The sequence below is a fragment of the Emydura macquarii genome, unplaced genomic scaffold (genome assembly GCF_026122565.2).
Source record: "Emydura macquarii macquarii isolate MOO-44397 ecotype Brisbane River unplaced genomic scaffold, CSIRO-AGI_Emac_v2 contig_2369, whole genome shotgun sequence".
NCBI lineage: Eukaryota > Metazoa > Chordata > Testudines > Chelidae > Emydura > Emydura macquarii.
In genome coordinates, this window is record NW_027132506.1 from 689,800 (window position 1) to 713,420 (window position 23,621).

At 57.6% G+C, this 23,621-nt stretch overlaps 1 protein-coding gene across 4 annotated transcripts; it reads right to left on the reverse strand.

The window, feature by feature from the left end:
* Nucleotides 1-976: 976 nt before the first annotated feature.
* On the reverse strand, nt 977-23,128 carry ACY1 (aminoacylase 1). Of its 4 annotated transcripts, none has more exons than XM_067561175.1 (15): nt 23,014-23,128; nt 19,004-19,145; nt 15,884-15,948; nt 11,560-11,664; nt 8,141-8,235; nt 7,379-7,455; nt 6,898-6,987; nt 6,422-6,478; nt 6,188-6,261; nt 5,668-5,717; nt 4,952-5,096; nt 4,547-4,615; nt 4,305-4,384; nt 4,057-4,117; nt 977-2,888 (listed from the first exon to the last, which is right to left on the reverse strand). In XM_067561175.1, exons 1-15 carry the CDS (start codon nt 23,026-23,028, stop codon nt 2,724-2,726), a joined length of 1,290 nt encoding a protein of 429 aa, XP_067417276.1. In that variant the 5' UTR covers nt 23,029-23,128; the 3' UTR covers nt 977-2,723. The 4 variants fall into 4 exon arrangements, with proteins under 4 accessions (XP_067417276.1, XP_067417277.1, XP_067417279.1 ...); XM_067561176.1 differs by having other exon boundaries at nt 19,004-19,142; nt 23,014-23,119; XM_067561178.1 differs by lacking the exon at nt 23,014-23,128 and adding an exon at nt 21,521-21,641 and having other exon boundaries at nt 19,004-19,142.
* Nucleotides 23,129-23,621: the final 493 nt, after the last annotated feature.

Below are 23,621 nucleotides of genomic sequence, written 5' to 3' on the forward strand. Positions count from 1 at the left end.
TTGCTGGCCCCTGTGCCTGACATGACATCGCTACCCCAGTGCGCCGGGCTCCTACTCTCTTCATTGAACCACCTCTGTGCAGGGAGGAAACAGAGACGGAGACTTAGTTAAGGGCAGATTTAGCTTCATCTCGGCTGGCCAGAGGGAGCCGCCCTCGTTTGGACGCTGATTGTGACATTTTTCAAAGGGCAGGCAGACTCCAAACAGGGGCTAACGCCAGCGTGAGGTTCCCTATAAGCCCAAGGTGCTCGGCTCCCAAGGGGATTTCAGCCCCAGTGGGTAGAAAACATCCTCTTTGTTCTCCCTGCCGCGTCCACAGCATCACCATCTGTCCAGAGTGGGAAGCCACAGCTTAGGCCAGGTGGCTGGTGCTGCAGGAGTGAATCCAGCTCTCCTTCCACCACCCTGACGGCTCCGCAGCATTAGCACAGCCCTGGCTCTGCCACTTCCAGAAGACACAACGGGGCCACTTCCCACGCTCGGGGACCTTCCGAGAGAGTCTCCCCTCTGCAGCGAAGGGGCTGGCGCGCCATTTCCAATCACAGCCCCAATGCCTGGACATTGCAGTCCTTACGCTGGCCCTGGCTAGGGGACTTCCAGCCCCAGGTGGAAGGGCCAGTGTCAGAACCACCGGCAGGCCGTGGGCCGAGCTGGCAAAGGGACCGTGCACACAGGACTTCCAGGAAACCCTAAATAAAGCCCCATCTACAAAGATATAGGCCAGGCAGCATTCGGCGAATGGCTGCTCTTGCAGGACCCATTACGGAGCTTTAGCCTGCGGGGGGAACCTGCCACGTTTTGGGAGAGACCGCCTGGAACCGATCCAGCAGCCCAGGGCTCACGTCCACAGCCTGGGCTGCACTGCTGCCCTCTCCTGGACACAAGCACCCAGGCAAAGCTTAGCACACGGGGCTGGTAGCACCCCATCATTTCCTCTCAAGCTCCGGGAGCAGCACGCCGGGCGGGGGCACAAGGGCTGACGGTTCTAGGCCTCCCGCCGCACAGCGGCCGCCTTGGTGAGCACAGGGCCCCCGTGTCTAGTGACACAGACGCAAACTCGGGTGCCTCACGTTCTCGCCCGAATACCAAGCTTGATGTACGTCCGTAGGGATTTAGGTGCCCACCTTGAGGCCCAGGCACCTCAGGACGTGTCAGCAAAGGAGCTGGTACCTGTCCGGTTACACTGGGAGCTTTCCGCGCTGATGCTCGAGGATGCAAGCGGGAGTCAGCAAGAAACCTCCAGCCTTGGGGGCAGCGCTGCCTAGCGGGACCCTCCAAAGCACCCAGCCCTGAGCTGCGGGGAAGACAGGACCCCAGAACAGGTCAGCTTAGCACGGCCGGGGAAGGGACCCTGACCCAATGACGGGGCTGGCTGCACCAGTTCTTACAGAGCATACAGATGACCCCAGAGCAAGCAGCTGGGAGGCTGATGTGATGGAGCGAGAGATCAATGGGTGGGTGGCAGGGAAGGGAGGTGGATTTCAAGGTGGGACAGACAGGCAGAGGCCAGCCCAGGAGCTGCCACATCCGTGGCTATTCTTTCCAATCAAACGGCTTTATTTAGTAAAATCACAAGCACCGTGGAGACAGGCACACAGACAGCTTTGAAGATCAGAAAGTCCCCACCGAGACTTTCTGATGTGCTCTGAGACCCGCTCCTGGGAGACGGGGCCAGTCCTCCAGCCTGGGACCCCCAGGCTGCCACGTGTGCAGCCCCTCTACGCACTGTGCTCTGACTTGCATTCACTGATGCAGAGATTCATTAAGACAGCAATTAAACAGCTCCACCGTGCGGGCAGAGCGCTGCGCCCAGCGCACCTGCCCCAGGGGAGGAAAATTCACAGCATGGCGGGGGACTTGGGCACTCCCTTCCCTTCCCACCTCCCCCCACCGACCCTGCCAGCTCGGAGCAGCTTCCTGGCCTGCAGATTTCACAGCAACTGACTTTAGCCCAAACCCTCTTTCCTGGGCGGGACAGTGCGGGGCACTCAGGACAAGGAGCCGTCCCAGCTGCTTTCCTGCCGCCTTCTGCAGGTTTAATGAGAGCAGGTACATAGCACCTGCCGGCGGCTGCTCCCTGCTCTCTCCACCTCCCCACTCCTGGCAGCCGAGCAGGACTCTAGGAGTGGAGGGGTGCCTGGGGCAGGGCGGGGCAAGGGGAGCCGTGTTCTGGGGTGGGGTGACTGGGGCAGGAATGTGGGAGGGGGAGCCATGTTCTGGGAGGGGGGCTGACGGGGGCAAGACGGGGGAGCCACACCCTGGGAGTGGGGGGGTGACTGGGGCGGGATGGGGAGGGGGAGCTGCACTCCTGGGGTGGGAGGCTGACTGGGGCGGGGCGGGGGAGGGGGAGCCATGCTCTGGGGTTGGAGGGGGTGACTGGGGCAGGGCGGGGGAGGGGGAGCTGCACTCCTGGGGTGGAGGGCTGACTGGGGCAGGGCGGGGGAGCCCCCCAGTACCTCTCTCTACCGGAGCCATTCCTGAGCCCTCCGACAGGCTCTAGTAGCCGCTGCTGCGCCTCCTGCCCCTGGTGGCGTAGGCCGGTGACGGCGGGTACCTGGAGCGCGACCGGACACTGCCGGGTTCCCTTTCCCACCGACGGTCCGGTCACAAACCCGACACCTGGCTACTCCAGCAGCTGCGTCTTGCCCATGCCTGCCCACAGCCCCACACCGCCGTGAACTTTCACTCCCCGTCGCTCTGTGGTATCCCCCCCCGCGGTGCCCCTAGCCCTCGGCCGGCAGTGGGGGGACGCTGGCCAGCGAGGGGATGAGGCGGGTGTAGATCTCGATGCCGCGCAGGAAGACCCGCTCATTGAGGTACTCGTTGTGGTCGTGCAGCAGCACCGGGGTCCGGTTCATGGGGGAGAAGCCGAGGGCCGGGTGCCCAGCCTGCGAGGCAGCGAAAGGGGAAGTCACTGCCGGCCCACAGAGCCCTGCGGCTGCAGCAAACTACGTGGAGTGGGGCAGGGGAAAAAACGAATGGGGGGTGCGGCTGGACAGAGCCACCCGCAAACAGGAGATGGCAGGAATACACGGTGCAAAGGGGACCCCACTGTGCAGCACCCCCTCCTGGCCAGCCCCGGCATTACTGCATTCCCACCCTTCACAGGCCCTGGCACTTGTCCCCCCTCAGGTGCCATCCCAGCCTGAACTGCGGGAGCCCCAGGTCCTTCCAGCAGTGGGGACTCCCAGACGGCATCTGGCCAACGTGCCCACCTCCCCAGCAGAGCTTTGCCGTGCAATGGACACCCCAGAGCAATGACGGCCATCACAAGACGGACGGATACCGTGGGGCAGGACAGATAGAGGGACATCCTGCACTGGGTATCACGGGAACACACAGCCGCTCGCCCATTCTTTAGTGTCTTTGGGGGAGGGGACAGGACCGGGGGCTGCGCAGCAGGCAGCTCCCGTGGCTAGCAGACGTCCATCAAGAGCAGGGCAGGGGTGGGCAGCGATCTCCTCTTCTACCAGGTCGGCACCACTCAGACCCCACATCTGCACCACTGGGAAAGCAGCTTCCCTGTGTTCCTTGCCCCACATTGCCTCAATCCCCCTGTCCCCAGAGCTGAGCCCCAGCAGCAGCCCCCAAGGACGCTGTTTCTTTAAGAAGAAACAATGTTTGTTGAGGGTGGGGCACAATAGGGCGCTGGCCTCCAGGCACCACTGTAATACAGCCAATAAAGGGGAATAATAATAATACAGCAACTTTAGCCCGAGACTGTCAAAGCACTTCGTGACAGCAGGTCAGTTCCCATCTTACAGGTGGGGAAACTGAGGCACAGAAGGTCAGTAACCTGCTCAAGCCCACCCAGGGAATCGGTGGCAGGGGCAGGAATAGAACCCAGGAGTCCTGACTCCTAGTCCGAGGCCATCACCACTAGACAACGGAGCCGAGTCAGAGACAAATTAAATTAAGATGGAGAGCGACAGAAAGAAAAAGGGGGTTTGGAAGCGGCACGTGGAAGGGTTGGAAGAACCAGGAAGACCCAGCCAGCGCCTGCGGACAGGGGCGGGAAGGGGAAGGGGCAGACCGGCGAGAGGTGCCAGCACTCACCGCTCGGATAAAGCGGCTGTCCGTGGCGGCCGGGAAGATCTCACACTTCAGCGTCATGTGCCTGCCAACAGAGACGGAGGCCGGGTAAGCCACGCCCTCCATGCGGCCAGTCCCTCTCCCTGCTATGGGCAGCCAGGGCCTGGGGGGCGCAGCAGAGCCCGTGGGTGGGCAGGCAGGTGAGCCCAGCCTGCCAGCCGCAGTGCCAGCTGCGTGGCGTGGCTGGGGGAATGGCCATGGGTCGTACTCACATGTCTCTGCAGGTCCCAGTGAATGCCTTCCACCACGGGTCAGAGTCCTCCGTGCAGGTCATCGTCTGATCCATGAATTTCTACACCAAAGGAAAGAGGGGGAGAGGGTTAAATCCTTCTGGGGGGGTGGAGGCAGGAGGCTCGGGTGACGGCAGAGCAAGGGGCATGGGAGGCCGGGGCATGGAGATGCCCAGCCAAGCAGGTTTCAAGGGGTGGCTCCATGCCCGGTTCCCTGCAGTTACCTGGAAGAACTCATAGGTGACACCCTCTCCGGCTTCCCGGCACCAGGCTGTGAGCTTCTCCTCAAAAGCCTGCAGGAGAGGGGGAAAACCAACGGGGGGCGTGAGCGGGGGGAAAGGGGGAGTTCTCTCAGGCTGGGGTCCATGCCATTGCTCCTCGTTCTGCCTAGGCTGCACCCCAGAATCCTTCGCACTGCTGCCGGCGGCTCTGCCCCAGGGGCACTGCAGAAACCGACGCGGTGCGCCGCGGGACGTCCGCAGAGGGCCAGCGCCAGCTCTCAACTCCCGGCGGGTGCTGCTGGGGCGACAGCTGGCAGACCGAGAGCCCGCCGCCCCGGAGGAACCCGCTGCCCACCCCCGGGGAAGGGGACCCCTGCCCTCCCGCTGTCTGCAGGGCGGGCCCCCTACCTTCAGGTTGACCGTGGGCGGGATGCGGATGTCGAAGGCGGCAGCCAGCTCGGGGGGCACCAAGTTGAAGGAGACGCCCCCGCTCAGCATGGTGAGGTTGAGGGAGGTGACGTCGCCCAGGGTGAGGTGCTCGTCACACTTCAATCTGCAGCGGGAGAGGGGGCGTCACACCCAGCACCCGTATGTGTGTCTGTTGGAGCCTCTCACCCCCAGCCACTCCCCCAGGAATGGACTCTGCGCACCACCACCGCCATTTACTGCTCAGGGGAGGGATTAATCACGGGTACCCCACATAGAGACACCAGTCCCTCGCCCGGGCTGGGACACGTGCTATCCACCTGCACCGGTACGCAGGAACACGCCTGGGTCACTGGAATGGCCCCGCGCTCCGCCACGTGGACCCAGGCCCTGGATCCTGGCCTCACAACGCTTCCTATGTCCCCTGCATGGGTCTCCAAGCGCCCTACCGATATCAGGGAATTCGCCCTCACGCCTTGCCTGCCCAGGAGGGAAGTTGGGGTCATCACTGCCATTTCACAGGTGGGGAAACTGAGGCATAGAGAAGGGATGTGACTCGCCCCAGGTCATAGACTCCATGAGTCCTGAGTCCCCGTCCCGCACGTGCGTCCCTAAGCCCCCGTTCTGGAGCTAGGATGTCAGTCTGCTCCCTGGGGACTGAACAAGACCCCGGGGTTTCACCTGGCGCTGCCGCTTACCTCTGCTTCTCGCTCGCTCTGAACTGCAGGAGGGAGGTGATCACTCTGTGCTGTGGTGGGAACAGGGGGCGTCAGTGCCCTGAGCAGCCGATCGTAGCTACACCCCGGCTCCCCCGGAGGCCTGCACCCGCGGGGCGCCCAGGGTTGCCCAGAAACAAGCCAACCAGCTCCCACACAGGAGCTCTGGCTGGGAAAACTGGGGCTGGAGTAGCCAGGAGCCAGCGCGCCTGCCCCCCTCCCCTGCAGCGCCCCCTTCTGGGAGAGGCTGGGGACACAGTAGCTGGGTGCTCCCCACACAGCCAGCGCCCCCTGCTGGGAGAGGCTAGGGCTGGAATGGCAGGGATCTCCTCGGCACCATTCCTGGCCAGAGCGGCTGGCTGGGTAAGAAGCTGATGGTCTCTCCCTTGGCGCGAGAGGACTGCGATTCGCTCTGTCACGCTCACTCGCCCTTCCCACCCAGCGGGCGGGTGGGTGACACTGCAAGCCCCCCAGCCTTGTCGCAGAGGGCACCCTCTCTTACCAACTTCTCAGCAGCCGTGTTCTCAATGAACCGGGATCCGTGGCCTGGGTTCCCCTCGCACTTGACTTTAATCCCTGCAAGTGCCAACGGGGGGGGAGGGAGGGGACGTGTTAACGGAGAGGGAGTGGGAGAGCCTGGCGCCCACACACCCCAGCGATGGGCATGCTAGAAACGCACAGACAGACAGACACACAAAGCGAGGGGACAGGGGGACGGGTCCTGGCTCCTACTCACACCAGGGGCACCTCTCCCCGTAGAACACAGTGAAGGCGTCCGTCGGGTTGGCCAGGCCTGGAGGAGGGAAGGAGAAGAGGGGTCGCTGTGGCGGAGCGGGAGCCGCTGGCTGGGGTTTAGGGCCTGGAGAGAAATCCCCAGATCCCCAGCCCTGCCCTGGTCAGGCGCCGTGAGTGCAGAGGGCCCAGCCATTCAACCCCCGCACCCATGAATCGAGGTACCCGCCAGAGGGGGTGCAGGGCTGGGCAAAGGGACTGCGGGACTGTGCCTACATGGGATCCTCTTTTATCCCCATCTCACTGGCGGCCCTTCCTGGATCTCGGCTCCTCCGCCTCCTAATGGCCGCGGTGCCAAGTTTGTCTCTGCAGGGGGGCAGGAAGCCCTGGCACAGCTTAGTCCCCCCCTGCCCGCCCTCCCCTCACCCACAGCACTCCCCCACTGGCTCCTCCTCCGCCGTCGCGCCCGGGGAGCCGCACCTTCATCCAAGGCAAAGCCGACGTTGAGAGCCTGGAACTCGGGCCGCTTCACAAACAGCTCCATGCCCATGTGGCCTCCGATCTCTTCGTCTGCGCTCGGAGGAGGGACACAGATAGTGACCGGCTCTGTCAGCCCCGCGGCTGAGCCCAGCCCTCCCTGCCAGCCCAGCTAGTGGCACGGCCAGAACGCCCCACTCCAGCCTGCCTTCAATCCAAGCAGCGCAGAGTTCGCAGAGCGGGGCTGACCAGCGAGTGAGGACGGCACATCAGGGTTTGCTCCTGGCCAGGCCAGGAGCTCAACGTGAATTATGCCCGCCCATGAACACACTCAGGGTTTGATGCACTTGGTTTCTCCATGTGTTTCACTCCCAGGAACAACTGGTCAGGGGATTCCCACAGTTAAGGACGAGGCAGGACAGCTCTCATCTCTAGTCCCACCTTCCCACCCCTTTCGGCCAAACTCTAGCGACCAGTCACTTACCGGGCACGAATGTCATGTGAACCGTTCGGGGGAAGCGCTTCCCCTCAGCCTTCAGCCTCCGGATGGCCTCTATGTACCTGGCCAGGGAGAGAGTGACTAGGAAGTCAGATGCCCCAGGTACCCGGAGCTGTACGTTCTGCACTCAGGCAGTGCTGCAGGCTAGGCTGAGATGCCCGGACAGAGCTGCACCCCCAGATTCCAGCCGGCACCAGCACCCCCTGGTTTTCCCACACCCAAAGATTCAAAGTGTGGAGCAGGTAACATGCCGAGTATCCAGGAATGGGGGGGCAGGTCCCACGGGGTTTGGGCTACCCCAGCCCGCCAACTCCAGGAGCAGAGCCGCCCAGACTGGTGCTAGTTTTATGGCCAGGCAGATACCAGCTGGGACAATATAAAATGACTAGACTTCACGATAAGAGACATCTGCTCAGTTTTCAGGATCTCCACTGTCTACTGCATCACACAGCTACTGGCATGGACTGTCAGCCTGGCCCAGCCTCCCTAGCCCCGTCTCCTGTCTCCAGCTGTGACCAGCTACTGCCCAGCCTGGGCCAAGGCGCCCTGCCTGGGACAATTCCAGAGCACCTGCCCGTTGAGCGAAGGGGAGGTCCTCCAGGTTTACACCGGTGTGACCAAGGCCATGATCTGGCCCCAGGGCTCATAGAGGGACAGAGCTGAGTGAAGAGGGGAACTTCCCAGAGGGGCTGTGGTGAACTGAGACAAGACAGAACGGAGGAGGCCGGCCAGGCCGGAGGCACTCACTGGATGGAGACACACTTCATATCCTGGGCCCCGCGGGCGTAGATGTTACCCTGAGAGTCCTTGAAGGCTTCGAAGGGGCCGTGGGTCCAGTGCTTCTGCAGAGAAGAAACCAGCGCTGAGCCACGCAGAAGGGTTCCCCATGGAGGGCGGGCGCTGCCAGAGGGCACGAGCACAGTCCGGCTGGCTGCCAGCATGTTCCAGTGAGGAGAGGGGCCGGACGGGGAGCTAATCTGCCCCCCACCTGATCCCCATTCCCATAAAAGCACAGGGCAGCAACCTCTTTGGGAGATGGAGAGAGGCCGGGGTTGGTGGGAGGAAGCAGCAGACAGTGCTTATGTGGTAGGTAGCAGCTGAGCCATTTGGAGGTAGACGGGGGAGGGAGACAAACAGGATGGGGGTGCAATTTAGTGCCAGCCTGACCGTGCTGCAGACTGAAGGGCAGGACAGGCACCGTATGGGCAGCTGCAGAGCAAGCTTCTCCAGCGCACTGCCGCCAACATGCCTCTGTCCAGATCCAAGGGGACTGCCGGCTTTCGGGATAGGAAAGCAATAAGGGACCATGCCATCCCCCGCACATGCAACGGGAAATGCCCGGGGCGATTTCAGCTCAGTATTAGCGGGGCCTCCTGCAATGGGGCTTCTCGGGGTGAACTGGGCTCAAACACGCTCGTTACAAAGAGCAGGTGCAAATCGAAGCGTGTACTATGAGAGCAGAGGGGAGCCCATAGGAAAATGTGACCTCCTAGTAACTAACCCGCAAAATAACACGTGGTGGCAACTGAAGATCGCGGTGGCGGATGGCAAGCACCACAGATCCCGCTTGGGGAATACAGCCGTACAAGCCATGGATCTGATCAGGGGCAAGTGTCAGAATTTTAAAGCTGTAGTGCAAGAAGCAAAAAGAGGGAGTCCCAGGACGATGGAGACAATTTTAAAAGTGTAAGAGGATGTTTTCCAAGGCAATGAAACAATCATGGCAAAACCCCGCTTCATAGGGCGCCAAAGAGATGGCAGCACATATTGATGTGCCTCCAGCGCTACCAGGCAGATATTGTCCAGGATGATTACTGGTGTTAGCTTACATCCAGACCAGGGTATATATACCCAGCATCAGCGTAATGGGGCGAGCGGGGGAGATCAGAACATTGAATCCATTCATATGCAACAGTGAAGCTGATGGAAATCAAAGGGGCTACGGAAAAGGACATCCAGCTACAAGCATCCAGACTGCAATACTAGCAGGGGGGCCAGAGGACAAAAGCCACGTAGGAACAGTCTCATACTTTCAAATTAAAGATGAGCTGAGTGTGCAGGATGGAATCCTATTTCGAGGGCAGAGCGCCGTTTTCCCTCCTCGTTACGTAACAACGTCATGCAGAAAATACACGCCTGGCAGCTGGGCACTGACACCATCTGGGATGGGCTCCGGAGTGTGTTTACTGGCCAGGAATGAATACACAACTCCGCTCCTGGACAGAATTGTGTGACACCTGCTCTGCCAGCAGAAAGAGACTCTTACCACGTGAGCTGCCCACCCAACCATGGGAAAAGGTGGGAGTGGAATTATTTCCCTTCCGTGAAAAGCAGTGCTTGATTACAGTGGACTAGTATTCTACCTTTCGGGAGGTCGATGCCCTGCCTGATAACAGAAGCAAATCAGGGATTGGCAAACCGAGGGCCCACGTTACAAGATATGGCCTTCCAGACATTGTATTCACCAACAACGGATCCCAATTCACCTCGGGAAGAATTCAATGAATTTGCCTGCCACACTTCCTCCCCCGGCATACCCCCCATGGAGTAATGGTAAGGTGGAATCAGCTGTGAAAACAGCTGCGAGGCTGCTACACAAGGCTGTTTCTTTTGGTTCAGACCCCTTGGTAGCATTTTTGGCACACAGCACTATTCCATCACAGGGATGTCCAAACAGTACAGTGCAGCCCCAGATGGGACGAAGGACCCAAACCCTGCTAGCAGCGAGGGAAGACCTGCTGCAGCCAGAAGGATGGAGATACCACTGAGCCTCTTGGCCAGCAATCAGAGAAAGCAGGAGCTACAGCTCAGCCAAGAACCCACCAGCCTTGGGACAAGCACTTTTGTGAGCATTCAGCCATGAGAGAAGTGCCCAGAAAACGTAGACTAAAGGAGTCCCGGGGTGCAGTGGCACCCAGGTCACACAAGGTGACTACGCAAGAGGGACAAGTGATGCGAAGGTACAGGACGCAATACCCAGAGCGAGACTATAGAGCTACAGAGATCGTCACAGAATGGAGAGACAGCCCCAGCCCCATCGAGACCCAAAGAGAGAGTTTTCTCGACTCAGGGACAGCTGACAGAGAGAGGTCACGCCCAGCCCAGCGTAGAGACCAAAGCATCTCAACAACTACGTAACCAGCTGAGTCTGTGGTTAAGACGAAACTCCTACTCGGCTAGGTGCTAGCAGCCTCGGGCTGAAGGGACATCTGGGCATCAATTATTTCTTTTAAGGTTTATATTGAAATGTTTGTGCCATAGGGATGAAGTCTCCTGATCAGTGAACTGGAGTCAGAGGACCCAGGCTCCCTAGAAGGCTGTAACTGAAGGGCCACCAAAAAACAGGAGCTAGGAGGAGCTGCGCTGGATGGAAGCAGCGCAGCCACGCGGAGAGAGCAAGACACAGCGTTTAATAAAGTGCCACTTGTTCAACTTAACCTGCCGCCAGCCTGACTCTTTGCTAATGAAACAGAGCCGGGAGCAGAACTCAGCCTCCATGGCCCATCCAATCCCTGGTGTCAGCGCTGACAACCCAGGAGGGGGCCAGCTGGCCACGTGGACACCTCCCCATGACAGCCTGGAGGGAGATGGCCGTCTCCTGTCATGAGCCATCTCAGAGAAGCGAGGCTGGCTAGGGAGACCAATAGCAGCACCCAGAGCTCTTCACCAGCCGTTTGAATCCACCCAGCAAACCCCCTGCGGCCTTTTGTGATGCCAATGGGCGACAGGCGCCAAAGGCAGCGCCATCCCGACGGGCGCCTTTCTCAGTCTCAAGGGCTAAATGGGGCCTGGGATCAAACCAGCCTCTTGGCTTGAAAATTGGCACAGGGTGGGGATGAGGAAAGGGGCAGCCCCAGAGGGTGCGGAAGGCGTTTTCCCTGGGCAGACCCCACCACGGGCAACAGGAATCCCGCCAAAGGCTCGCATTCCCCGCGTTCTGCTGTAGGTGGTGCTGGGTTTGCATTCACAAAGGGTGCCGAGATGGGCAGGTCCCCGGTGGAGATGGCACGGGTTTCCCTCTGGCCCAGCGGTGCCCCAGCACTTCCTGGAGGGGGAGGCTCCCACTTCTCCTCGGGACAAATGAGAGCCCCCTACCCGCCCCACGGGCAGCAGCCAAATCACAGGTGTAAGCGCCCGCCGCCAGCCCCACCACCGTCGCCCCTCACCTCAAACACTGGCACGACGTCCGTGTGCGAGTTCAGCAGAATGGAGCGGAGCCGCGGGTCCGTGCCCTGCCAGCTCAGGATGGTGACCACCCGGCCCGGGCTCACCTGCGAAGCGAGAGGGAGTCTGTGAGAGCGGGTGGGCACGCTCCGCCCTTCTGTGGGTCGGGAGGGCTGGGCAGGCGGAAGGAGCTGACGGAGGGTCCCCACGATGCCTTGACTTTAGCAAAGCTTTTGATACTGTCTCGCACAGTATTCTTATCAGCAAGTTAAAGAAGTATGGGTTGGATGAATGGACTATAAAATGGATAGAGAACTGGCTAGAGCATAGGGCTCAACGTGTAGTGATCAATGGCTCCATGTCTAGCTGGCAACCGGTCACAAGTGGAGTTCCCCAGGGGTCTGTCCTGGGGCCGGTTTTGTTCAACATCTTCATCAATGATCTGGAGGATGGGATAGATTGCACCCTCAGCAAGTTTGCGGACGACACTAAGCTGGGGGGAGTGGTAGATACCCTGGAGGGTAGGGATAGGATACAGAGTGACCTAAACAAACTGGAGGATTGGGCCAAAAGAAATCTAATGAGGTTCAACAAGGACAAGTGCAGAGTCCTCCACTTAGGAAGGAAGAATCCCATGCACAGCTATAGACTGGGGACCGACGAGCTGGGCAGCAGCTCTGCAGAAAAGGACCTGGGGGTAACGGTGGATAAAAAGCTGGATATGAGTCAGCAGTGTGCCCTGGTTGTCAAGAAGGCTAATGGAATATTGGGCTGCATTAGGAGGGGCATTGCCAGCAGGTCACGGGAAGTGATTATTCCCCTCTATTCGGCATTGGTGAGGCCGCATTTAGAATACTGTGTCCAGTTTTGGGCCCCCCACTACAAAAAAGATGTGGACAATTTGGAGAGAGTGCAGCGGAGGGCAACAAAAATGATTAGGGGGCTGGAGCACAGGACTTATGAGGAGAGGCTGAGGGAACTGGGCTTGTTTAGTCTGCAAAAGAGAAGAGTGAGGGGGGATTTGATAGCAGCTTTTAACTACCTGAAAGGGGGTTCCAGGGAGGATGGGGCTAGGCTGTTCTCGGTGGTGGCAGATGACAGAACAAGGAGCAACGGTCTCAAGTTGCAGGGGGAGGTCTAGGTTGGACATTAGGAAAAAGTTTTTTACTAGGAGGGTGGTGAAGCATTGGAATGGGTTACCTAGGGAGGTGGTGGAATCTCCATCCTTACAGGTTTTTAAGCTGAGGCTTGACAAAGCCCTGGTTGGGATGATATAGCTGAGGTTAGTCCTGCTTTGAGCAGGGGGTTGGACTAGATGACCTCCTGAGGTCCCTTCCAACTCTATGATTCTATGATTCTATGATTCTTTGGCTAAGTGCCGAGCAGACATGCGTGGTGAGGATGAGAAGGGGCACCAGAGTTCGCGTACAACATGCAGTTGCAAAGGGAGGGGTTGTTTCGCCTGAGAGGGCACAGATTTCAAAGGACGAGAGACTCCCTTCTCGTCTAGGAGGGCAGGAAGGAGGGTTACATGGACAAGGCACTGAACTGGGAACCAGAGACCTGGGCTCAGTTCCCAGCTCTGCCACCGACTCCCTGAGCGACCTTGGTCAAGTCACTTCATCTCCCCAGGGCCTCAGCTCCCCATCCGTGCAATGGCGATAGAAGCTCCCTCCCTCACAGGGGTGCTGCAAGGATTAAATCCGGCAGTAAATATACGGCACGCCGATACTACAGCAATAGGGCCCTGCGAGCAATCGGATTGAATGACCCCAGGCGGATCGCAGCCTTTTCCCATACAGGTTCCAAAGCCAGATCCAAATGCTGCACCTGGGATCTTAAAGATCCAGAAGTGGATTTCGTCCTCCTTTCTGTGCTCCCCAAATCCAGAGATCACAGGGGAAACACTCGCTTCATGGCCAGTGAACAGGCAGCAAAAAGGAAACGCTTCTTCCCATGGGGCAGGGGCAGCATGTGGCACTCCTGGCTGCGGGGGGCAGGGTGGCAAACACTGGGGCGGGATGGTGTGAGGATGCCAGCGGGATGGGCTGGCAGGGAGAAGGCTATGGTCTTCTGGGCTCAGCCAGAACCTGCACGGCTTGCTCTGCTGGAGGGGGACTTGGGGAAGGCTGCTGTGTCTCGGAGACCGCTGGCTACAGGGAGAGATCAGGGAAGAGGAAGACAGACACAGACCCTGCCGCTCTTGAGACTGCACGGTCCAGATATGAAGCAGGGGAGACCAAAAGGAGGGGCTGGAGGCAAACCCTAACCCTGAGCAAGGACGCCAGAAGCAGCAAATAAGCTGAACCCCGAATGGGTGACACAAAAGACTGCCTTCAAAGACTGGCCATCCTGGCCCTATTCTTTTACTCGGATTCTCCCTCGCCCAGGAGAGGGAAAAGACTCTTGTTGTGTTTGTTTCGTTTAGAGAAGCCCTTACGTGCCACAAACCAGGCCAGGTCTCTGCAACCAGCCTGAATGGGGGTCTGGTGGGGACTCATAGGGGAGTCCACCCACCCCAGATGGTTTTAAAGGGGCTGATCATTTTACCACCAGCAGCAACGGCGACAGCTGCACACGCTCAGAACAGAAGCAATCAAATCTCACGCTGAAGGGCTCGTGCAGATGGTCAAAGGGGCCAGCAAGGAGCTCCCCGTTTCATTTCACTGAAGAATCACCAGATAGTAACGCCCTAGATCACTGCCCTGCAGCAAGGAGCGCTGAAGAAGGGCAGCGCGTTACCATGGGAGCTGGTGATTGAGCAGGGAACGCACCTTGTCTCCTGAACCATCCAGTCCCCAAGCAAGTGACATAAGGCAGCGATCAACCCCCCCACAAGGGCCTCCTGGGCTGAAGGCTGGGGACATCAGACACAGCGGATGATGGCTACAGCCTGGCAGTTAGCACCAGGCCTTTAAAGAAAATGGGCTCAGCAATCACTACAAATACTGAAATCCAGGTAAGCCCTGAGTCTCTGAATGGCACAGCCAACATGCACATAACCAAACTTCTCCCAGTTTTTCCTAACCCAGATTTCTGCTGATCAGGATTCACGCGCCCATGAGACGGGACAAGGAAAGTCGTGTCACCCAAGGCCTCCTCGGAGGCATGTGACCTTGCTAACTCCCAGTCTAATTACAGCACGTACAGCTGCAAAGGTCAGGGTGGATCAACTCGAAAATAGACCGAGAACTTGTAATAGCAGATTAATGGGCTGGCCAAGTCTGCAGGGGATTACCGGCCGTGCTGCAGAGGATTTGTACACAAATGGCAAACAAACCACTTGCACCATCACAGTTCGCGGGGTCTCTCCGGCTATGAACTGCGTGGGTAGCGACTTGCACCCTGGCCTCAGCCCTTGACTCCCAATGCAAGGATCATTGATCAAGGGGTCCAATGGTAGACTCTCCTGGCCCAGAACTCCCCCTAGCCAGCGAGAGCGCCCCGCATGGGAGGGCTCCCATTCCCAGTCCTACTGGCACAGGCCAATGCAATGCAGCCAGTAGGACTGGCACTGTGCTGCGCTGCATTGGCACGTACCCAGTAAGACTGGGAGGACTCACATACCTAATTATTAACACCAATACTGTCCTAGACTGCCCAGTGCAGGCAGGGACAAAGCACCAGGAGTGCACCAAGGCGAGGAAGCAGATAAAGGGCCAACTGCTGGTCTCACCAATGCAAGTTTGGAGCGACTCCACCATCTCCAGACTTGCACTGGGGTAACCGAGCTCTGACTCTGCCCCAGCGTATCTAGGACAGATCTAGGCTTCGCTCTGCTCAACAAGGCTGAGATTTAGCTTTTGGTGTCAACCCACGTATTCACTCCATGCCAGGGGACGCTAATAGCCATAGGGACAGGCTGGATTCCAGTACGACACGCTCAGGACACTCGACACAGCTTTGACGGGGATTTATTGCTACCGAAAGACAATGCACTGGCATCTGGAGATAGGAGTTCTCTGTTTACCCGAAGAAGAGTCACACAAGCCGTGCAAGCCAGCCCCACGCTGCCGCCAACGGCCTTCAGCCCTCATCTGGAAGGACGCTGCTCGCAGGGGCACCAAGCAGTGCCCACTGCAAGGCTGGTGATTTGGTGCTGTGGACACGTGTCCGCTGAGACCCACCAATGCTTCTGAGATGGTGCGGGAACAAGCCGGGCAGCCAGAAGCACCGTGACTGGGGCTGGGCTGAGGATTTGCCCAGTTGTTCTGTATGGAGGATACCAGGTGGGGGCATTACAGACACCACCTGGTGGATTCAGGCTCAGACAGATGGAGAATGAATTTCAACATGGGGGCAGAGGGGTGGGTTCCCTTTTCTTACCTCCACTTTCTGACACCCCAGGCCGAGCTCGGCTGCGATTCGCTCCAGGAACCGCACGGCTGCATCTGAGAGAGGGAGAAAGCAGGCAAATTATAGGCATTCAGCTGGTTCCTTGCTGCTTCTTGCGCCTCTTGCATCTCTCCTGTCAGGGAATCCACATCCTTCACTAGGAAGGGGCTGTCTGCACACCCTACCCCTCTCGTCCCGTCTCCAGCGGTCCCTTACCACAAGGGGGGACACTTTGGAGCTGCAACGTCAGAAGCGCAGACCGTAAAAAGGTTGTCATTCTCAGGATTTGGGCTCCATCTGGAGATTTCCAGCAGACTTTCTCCAGAATCTATTCTTTTTTTTTTTTTAAATACAAACCTTGTGCTGGTTAACAATGCGGCACACAGCCTATGCGGTCTAGAGGCAAGTGCACCGTCTACGCAGCTAAGCACACAGCTCTGAACACGGTGCCATTAGCAACGGACCTTGAATGCAACACTAAGCCCCAAGACGGGCAGGGTTGAGAGAGATCTGCAACGTATCGGGGCAAGGAACAACTCTCCGCTCTGTACAGCACCTAGCACAACACGTTCCTGATCCATGGCTGGGGCTTTGAGGGGCTACTGGAATACAAATAATGAATAATCATAATCTGCCAGTAGGAGAGCAGTTGGGAGGAGGAGATAAGAATAGTAGAGCAAAGGCTTTTAAGTCAACAGAAACATTTTTCCGTCAACCTAGCACTGTTACAATGGGGTTAGTCAGATAAATGATACCATTCAGAGGTACGGATTTTTCACCCCCCCCCCCGAGTGGCGTAGTTAAACTGAATTGATTTTCTAGCATACACCAGGCCTTCTCCCTTCTACCTAGCGCTGTCTACACCAGGGTTTAGGCTGGCCTAACCACGTCGCTCAGGGGTTTGGATTTTTCACACCCCTGAGCAACATAGCTGGGTTGACCCGACTTTTTAGTGTAGACCTGGCCTATGGCTCAGTACATTTGTGGAACTGGGTGTTAAGTCCTCCTGTCCTAACTCAGGGAAAATGACCACGGAGCCAATAGGCCTGCATCAGTAATGACTGCAGGATTTGTCCCCTAATTAGGAGCTATTTAATATTCCCAACTGAGTGTGTGTGTATTTGGGGGGGGGGGGAGGCAGGGGCAGCGGAGACGAGGCAATTAATTATAAGTCAATTTAAAATAGCCAGAAAAAAAAGCTATTTTGGATGGTGGAAGGAGCTGCCAGCTTCCTCTTTCAGCCCCACTTCCCTCCAGCTGCTCTGGGCTGAGCCATTTTATGTCCTCTCAGTAAAGAAACTGAATTGGGAGCTTTACATCAGCTCCCACTCTGGCTTTTGGACTGAGATCCTGATCCTACCACCACTGATGTCAATGGAAATCTGCCCGTCTACTTCAGCGGGCTTCGAAGCAGAGCCGTGAAAGACACGTTTCCAGCAGGACTGGGAGACATGGAAAGGGATGGAGAAAACCCTAAAGCCCGTAACGTTACAAGAGAGGAAAATCCCTGTCTCCACCACAGAAGGTGGTTTAAAGAGAGGAAAAATACTAATTCCCCCTCTCACACACAGACCTACTGCCCCTCAGCCCCCACCTCACTGACCAGCCAAGCGATGTTACAAGCTGGTTTAGTGAGAACTGTAGTTCAAGCTCCCAGTGCATCCAAGACGAGGATTAATATAGAACCAGCTAAAATAGCTTCAACCGGGTTTGGCTGGCCAACTCCACCTGGGGAAAACCCACTATAAACAGAAGATCATGCTCTGTCTTAGCTCTGTTGGATCGCCCGCTGGACAGCTGATGTTGCCATTACCCAAGGCTCAAATCCATTTACTCTGTGATTGATTAACGCGCAGAACAACAGGGAGATGTTGCCCCACCGGGAGTAGAGCTCCGAAAAGTGGACTTTACTCGGCATGTCGCGTCCAAAGAGCAGCCACGTGCGTCTGAGGCAGACAGGGAGGCTCAGAGTCCAATTCCTCACCCGCGTGAGTGAATGGAGGGGTCTGATCTGGCAGCATTTTCCCCCCACTTCGTTCAGGGCCGAATGACAAGGTGTGAGGCAGCGGAGAATCAGTCGAAGTAGCATCACAGCCCTGGGTAAAGCAGGAGGTGCAGGCAGCCCCAGGGGCAGCGGAAGGCCCTGTGCGTGGGCAAGGAGTGCTGCTCCGCTTTCAGTCTCCATCTCACGTTACCAGGAAGCTTCTCCTTCTAGGAGCCACTGTGCGCTCTGAGGCCCGATCAGTCTCTTGGCTGGGTTGCGTGATCACTCGCAAGTTTCCCTCGGCTCCCATCTACACCCAGGGGACAGCTCCTTTGCCAAGGTCAGGGAGCTTTCTGATGGTGGAGGAGAGATTAACCTACCCTTTCATTGTGAGCTGCCCCGCCCACTTCCACACCTTCCCCTGATGCCTCGCCCACTCCATTTCCACTCCTCTCTTCTTTTTAAGGTTGGAAATCTGTCTGGTATGTTTGGTTCTTTGATGAAGTGGGTTCCCCCCACCTCAATATTTTCACCATTCATGTGCAGTCAGAGATGGAGGACTGAGGTTCTGCACAGTGCGGACCCCGCATACGCAGCAGCAGCAGCGCCACCCAGCTTCCGCCACATTGCCCTGGGCACGTTCCTCAGCCCCGAGCCGGCGGGGCCGGGTGTTTCGGCCCCCAGAGACCAACTCCACTTTTGGCCGCTTGCAACCACCGATGAGGAGACCAAGCAGAGCCAATGGTGGAGGTGGTGTGGGTGACCTGGCCTCCTCTGGATTCACACCCACCCACTCGCTTCCAACCAAGAGTGGGTGTCTTTGCAGGGCGGGGACGCTTTTAAGAACTAAGTGGTTCTACCAGACATTCGTGGGATTCTCTGCAGACAACAGCGCAGGGCGGCCTGTTCCTTACCACCCCGGCCCGTCTCCTGCGGGAGAGCTGCTGGGAGCAGAAGCCCAGCGGAGCTCCAGAAGGATGCCAAGAGCTTTTTGTCTGGCGCATGAGGGAAGAACGCTGCCACCAGCTGGCGCAGCAGAGAGCCAGTTGCCTGGCCATCTCCCTCGCCGGCTGGGTGGCATAGCCCTCCCCCAGCGCCCAGACTGACCAAGCAGCTTGCCTCCTTACCATAGTTGGGCTCAGGCTGGACAGTCTTGAGTCTCAGGTACTCCCGGAAGAGTGTGACTGAAGGGTCCTCGCCGGGATCTTGACTTCTGACCTCCTCCCCTGTCCTTTTAGGGTCTCCCTCAGGCAGCATGTTGTCCACCTGCTGGGGCATGAGAGGGGATGCCCAGGAAAAAGGAATAAAATCACTGTCCTGAACAGCTACGAATAGACTTCATCATCAAATGCACAGGCCCAATTTTCCCCTGACACGACTCCACTATCTCCAATGAAGCAGCTGCAGCAGGGCTGAGTCTAGGCCTGTCTGTCTAATGGGAGCGTTGGTTTGTGCTTTCAAAGCTTCCCCAGGCAGGATTCGCTCCAAAGCCACGGCAACGTGTCAGCACCCAGGCATGCCTCTCCAGAAGCCCCACCTGACAGCCGCGGCTTAACTCAACCGTGCTGGAAACCTCAGCCAGACTCTACAGCACTAGACACGGGTGCCACCAACAGGGGGAAGCAGCCAAAATCCCCATCAGGGGTCGTTCGCAACAGCAAGAATCCCAAGAGCTCCGGAAGGGAGCATGTGCCACAGTGTCCAGGAGTAGTTGCCATGGTACCAGGAGGCAGTAAGCACCAGGGATCAGAGGATGCTAGAGCTGCTCGTGGGACTGCTGACGTGCCCCCCAGAACGGGGTGGTCCATCACTCCACGGGCAGCTTGGCCCAATGACTCATAGACTTTAAGGTCAGAAGGGACCATCATGATCATCTAGGGCTTGTCTTCACGTACCTCGGAGATTCGGCGCCAGTCGACCGGAGTTACGCAAGCTACGCAAAAAACTTGTGTAACTCCTGTCAACTTCTCTGCTTCTGTTCTGCGCGCCGTCTTCACTGCACTGCACCAGTTCCCGTCGACGCAGCGCTTTGCCACTTGAGAAGGCGGTCTTAATACGTCAATTTCTGGATCAACTGAGCAGGTCTTCACTGACCGCTCAGTCGATCTGATGGTGGCAAATTTGCCGCCCTCAGTGAAGACATAGCCTTAATCTGACCTCCTGCACAACGCAGGCCACAGAATCTCACCCATCCACTCCTGTAATAGACTCATAACTTCTGACTGAGTTACTGACGTCCTCAAATCATGATTTAATGACTTCAAGTGACAGAGAATCCACCATTTACACTAGTTTAAACATGCAAGTGACTCATGTCAGTTTCCCCTTCTGCAAAGAAGGATAATGGTCCTTCCCTTCCTCTGTCAGGGGTTGTGGTGGGGAGCAGGCTAAGCTTACTCCCCTAGATCTGCCCCCTCCTGGGAAGGGAGTAATGTGCCTAGGGCCCTCTACCAGCTGACTGCAGCAGCATGCAGTAGTGAGGGAGAAGAGCCTGGGATCTCCCCTTAAAGGAAGGGAGAGGCGCAGACATCTGGATAGATGTGCTTCATCTCACCAAGCCACAGAGGCGCTTCCCCCATCCCTTGCTCTACGGGAATGCAGAATGCTCCAGATGAGGCATGCCCATCATGGCACCCCATCCACGCCAGGATGTGCCGAGCTGGAGGGACAAACAGGAGCCAGGTGCCATTCAGGGACATTACTGGCAAGGCGAGATATTCAAACGCTGCCAGAGCCTGGGCACAATGAGGAATAAAGCTTCACGTGGGGAGGGGAAGCAGCCAGCACCCGCTGAGCCTTCCACTCCCGGATGTACCACTGGCACCCATCCTGGGCACCGCAGCCAATGCAAGATACTCCACACACATTTCTGGAGGTGGGGGACCAAGACACCTAGATGCCCCCCACACACACACACACACCCATGGGCATAGGAGAAAGACATCCTGACATCACCCACCACCCGCACAGGACACAGGCCTGGGCCAGTGGCCCTGCCTACCCTATGTCGGCTCTAGCGTGGCTGACACATACACACACACACACACACACACACACCCTTAACCCATGTGGCAAACTAAAACCCTGACCACCACCACCCCAGAGCAGATGGCAGTGCAGGGGGGGGAGGGGCAGCCGGGAAGTGTGGGCAGGAGTGCATGGGGCAGGTGTGTAGGAGCAGGTCCCTGAGCTAGCGAAGGTGCAAGGGGGGCAAAGAGGGGGGGGCTGGGGCACGTCTACGCTGTGGGGGCTAGAAGTGGGGCGCCGAAGCCGGTGGGTGGGTGGGTGTGCGGAGCGGAGCAATGCCTGGACACGGGGGGAGGGAAGTGTGGGGTGGGGGCCGTGCGGCTGGGCTGGAGGTCAGAGGGGGTGTCTCGGGTGGGGGTTGGGGTCAATGGGGTGCAAAGGGGGCAGGCGTCAGGGGTAGGCCCGGCGTGGGGAGGGGGGCAGGTCCCAGCCCGGGGCGCTCGGAGCGGGGCCCCCTGGAGCCGCCGCTGCTATGTGCGAGTTCCCGGCCCGAGCTCCGTGCCCGGCGCTGGTCGGGGGGGGGGGGCAGGGCAGTGCCAGGCTCCGGGGCGCCCTCGGCTCCGCGTAAACAAGTCCCCGGCCGCTGCCCCGTGCGACCGCCCCCGGCCCGGCCCTACCTCCGCGCTGCCCCGCGGCTCGGCTCGGCTCCGCTCCCCTCCGGCCGGCTCTGCTGCGCCCGGCCCGCGGCCCCGCACTGGGGCTGGGCTGGCTGAGTCCGCCCGGCCAATCCCGCCGCGGCCCGCCTGGAACAGGACCCGCAGGGAGCCGCCTCCGGCCAGGGGCACGGGCACAGCAGCGCGAGGGACAGGCACTGCCCCCCCCCCCCGACTCCTCCCCCTCCGAGGACCGGCCGGACCCTGAGCACCCAGCCGGGGGGCACCTGCCGGATCGGGCCCTTGCACCCCACATCCTGCCGGGGGGGGCACCTGCCGGATCGAGCCCTTGCACCCCACGTCCTGCCGGGGGGCACCTGCCGGATCGGGCCCTTGCACCCCACGTCCTGCCGGGGGGGCACCTGCCGGATCGGGCCCTTGCACCCCACATCCTGCCGGGGGGGCACCTGCCGGATCGGGCCCTTGCACCCCACATCCTGCCGGGGGGGGGCACCTGCCGGATCGGGCCCTTGCACCCCACACTTTGTCCTGGGGCACTTGCAAGATCAGGTCCGTGCACCCCAAACCCTGTCCCCCGGAGGTGCTCAGCACCTGGCAGGATGCAGCCTTTTCCTTAGGCTCCGAAGTCCAAGGTTATTGCACAGCTCAGGGATCCAGGATCCGGTTCCACAGCATTCTTGCTTTGCTCTCACCTGCTATAAACTCAGGGAAGTGCCACTGGAACCAGCCTAAGAGGAGACCCAGGCCCTGGGTTTCACACACAGTTGCGATTGCTGGAGCGGTATACACATTTAGTATTTGTATTGCCCTACACTGTAGCCAATACCAAAAGTGTGTTTGTTTTCATTAAAAGCTAGAGATGGGCCCATAAACGGGAGCCTTTTCCCTCAAACCACACTGGCCCCATAAAACAATCCCTGGATCCAGACTGCTGCTGGTTTTGCAAGCCCAAACCTAGCTGCCCCTGCCTCCCTTCAGATTGAGACACCATTTACCATTTTCCCTCCAAAGTTTTTTTGCAATCACCCAGCAACTTTTCTGCTCAAACATGTAGGAAAAAATAAAACCAAGCTGACAAGTCCCACTTCAGCTTTAAATAAGGGTTTAGTTTTTGGAAACAAAAACCCAGTTTATTAAATATCTTTTTCTATCATGAAAAACAAGATGAAAAAATAAATGATATTTTAACTGGTCTTCCACTTGACTAAGGTGCCATGGGCCCTGTGCAAACACAAATGATAACAACAATCAGCATATGAAGCATTAAACATAGATTATGCAAACCAAATCAAGTCCCAATCCTGCAACTAGATCTCTGCCTGTAGATCCCTGTACCTGGGTGGCTCTCCATTGATTTTCGCAGGACTCCAGGCAGTTGCATGTTCCCCCCACGCACACATCCAATTGTAGGACTGGGGCCTAAAATCTTTAAAAGTTAGTTTCATTTTTTAGCATGTCTCTGTTAGCCTAAAAACACTATTACAAACTGTTCTTACCTCTGTTAATAACATCTGAGATTACTGCAAAATGAAACAATTTTCCAAATCCAATTTTTCTTTCATCGTCCAAGAACATTTAGTTGTTCCCCACAGAACTCTGTCAGCTTGGCCCATGAAAAGTAACTACTGGCTAGTTTCACTTTCAAATTCTCCTCGACTCCTCGGTTGTCGCAATCTTTGGGGTTGCAAACTGCAAGGCAACAATTACACAATATTGCCAACCCAAAACATTCAAAAATCATGAGTCCAGCAAAACACCCATGAGACAGGCTGAAAAAACATGAGATTTATTTTTAAAATAATGCGTTTAGTTTCTTTTTATTTGTCTTCTGGTGTTCTGAGCCTTCAGGTCGCATTTGCAAGCTTTTGCCCATAACAACAATTAAAGCTAGAAACCTTGTTTTTTTTTTTTTAATGAACGCTAAGATGCTCAGCTAATCACCTGACTCCAGGAGCTGGGACTTTACATACACTCGCAAGAGGTGGCAATGCCTTTTTCATCTAAATCAAATTTTGTTTTAAAAATAAAAATTCATGAATGCATATCCATTAATATGAGGCTTTCATCTGACAGACCTTCTAAAAATAATGAATATACAATTCTG

Coding starts and splice junctions, on each gene's coding strand:
- ACY1 (XM_067561175.1), bottom strand. Junction 4,616..4,951: donor CGCCCACGGTCAACCTGAAG/GTAGGGGGCCCG, acceptor CCTCTCCTGCAG/GCTTTTGAGGAGAAGCTCAC. Junction 4,385..4,546: donor TCACCTATGAGTTCTTCCAG/GTAACTGCAGGG, acceptor CCTTTGGTGTAG/AAATTCATGGATCAGACGAT.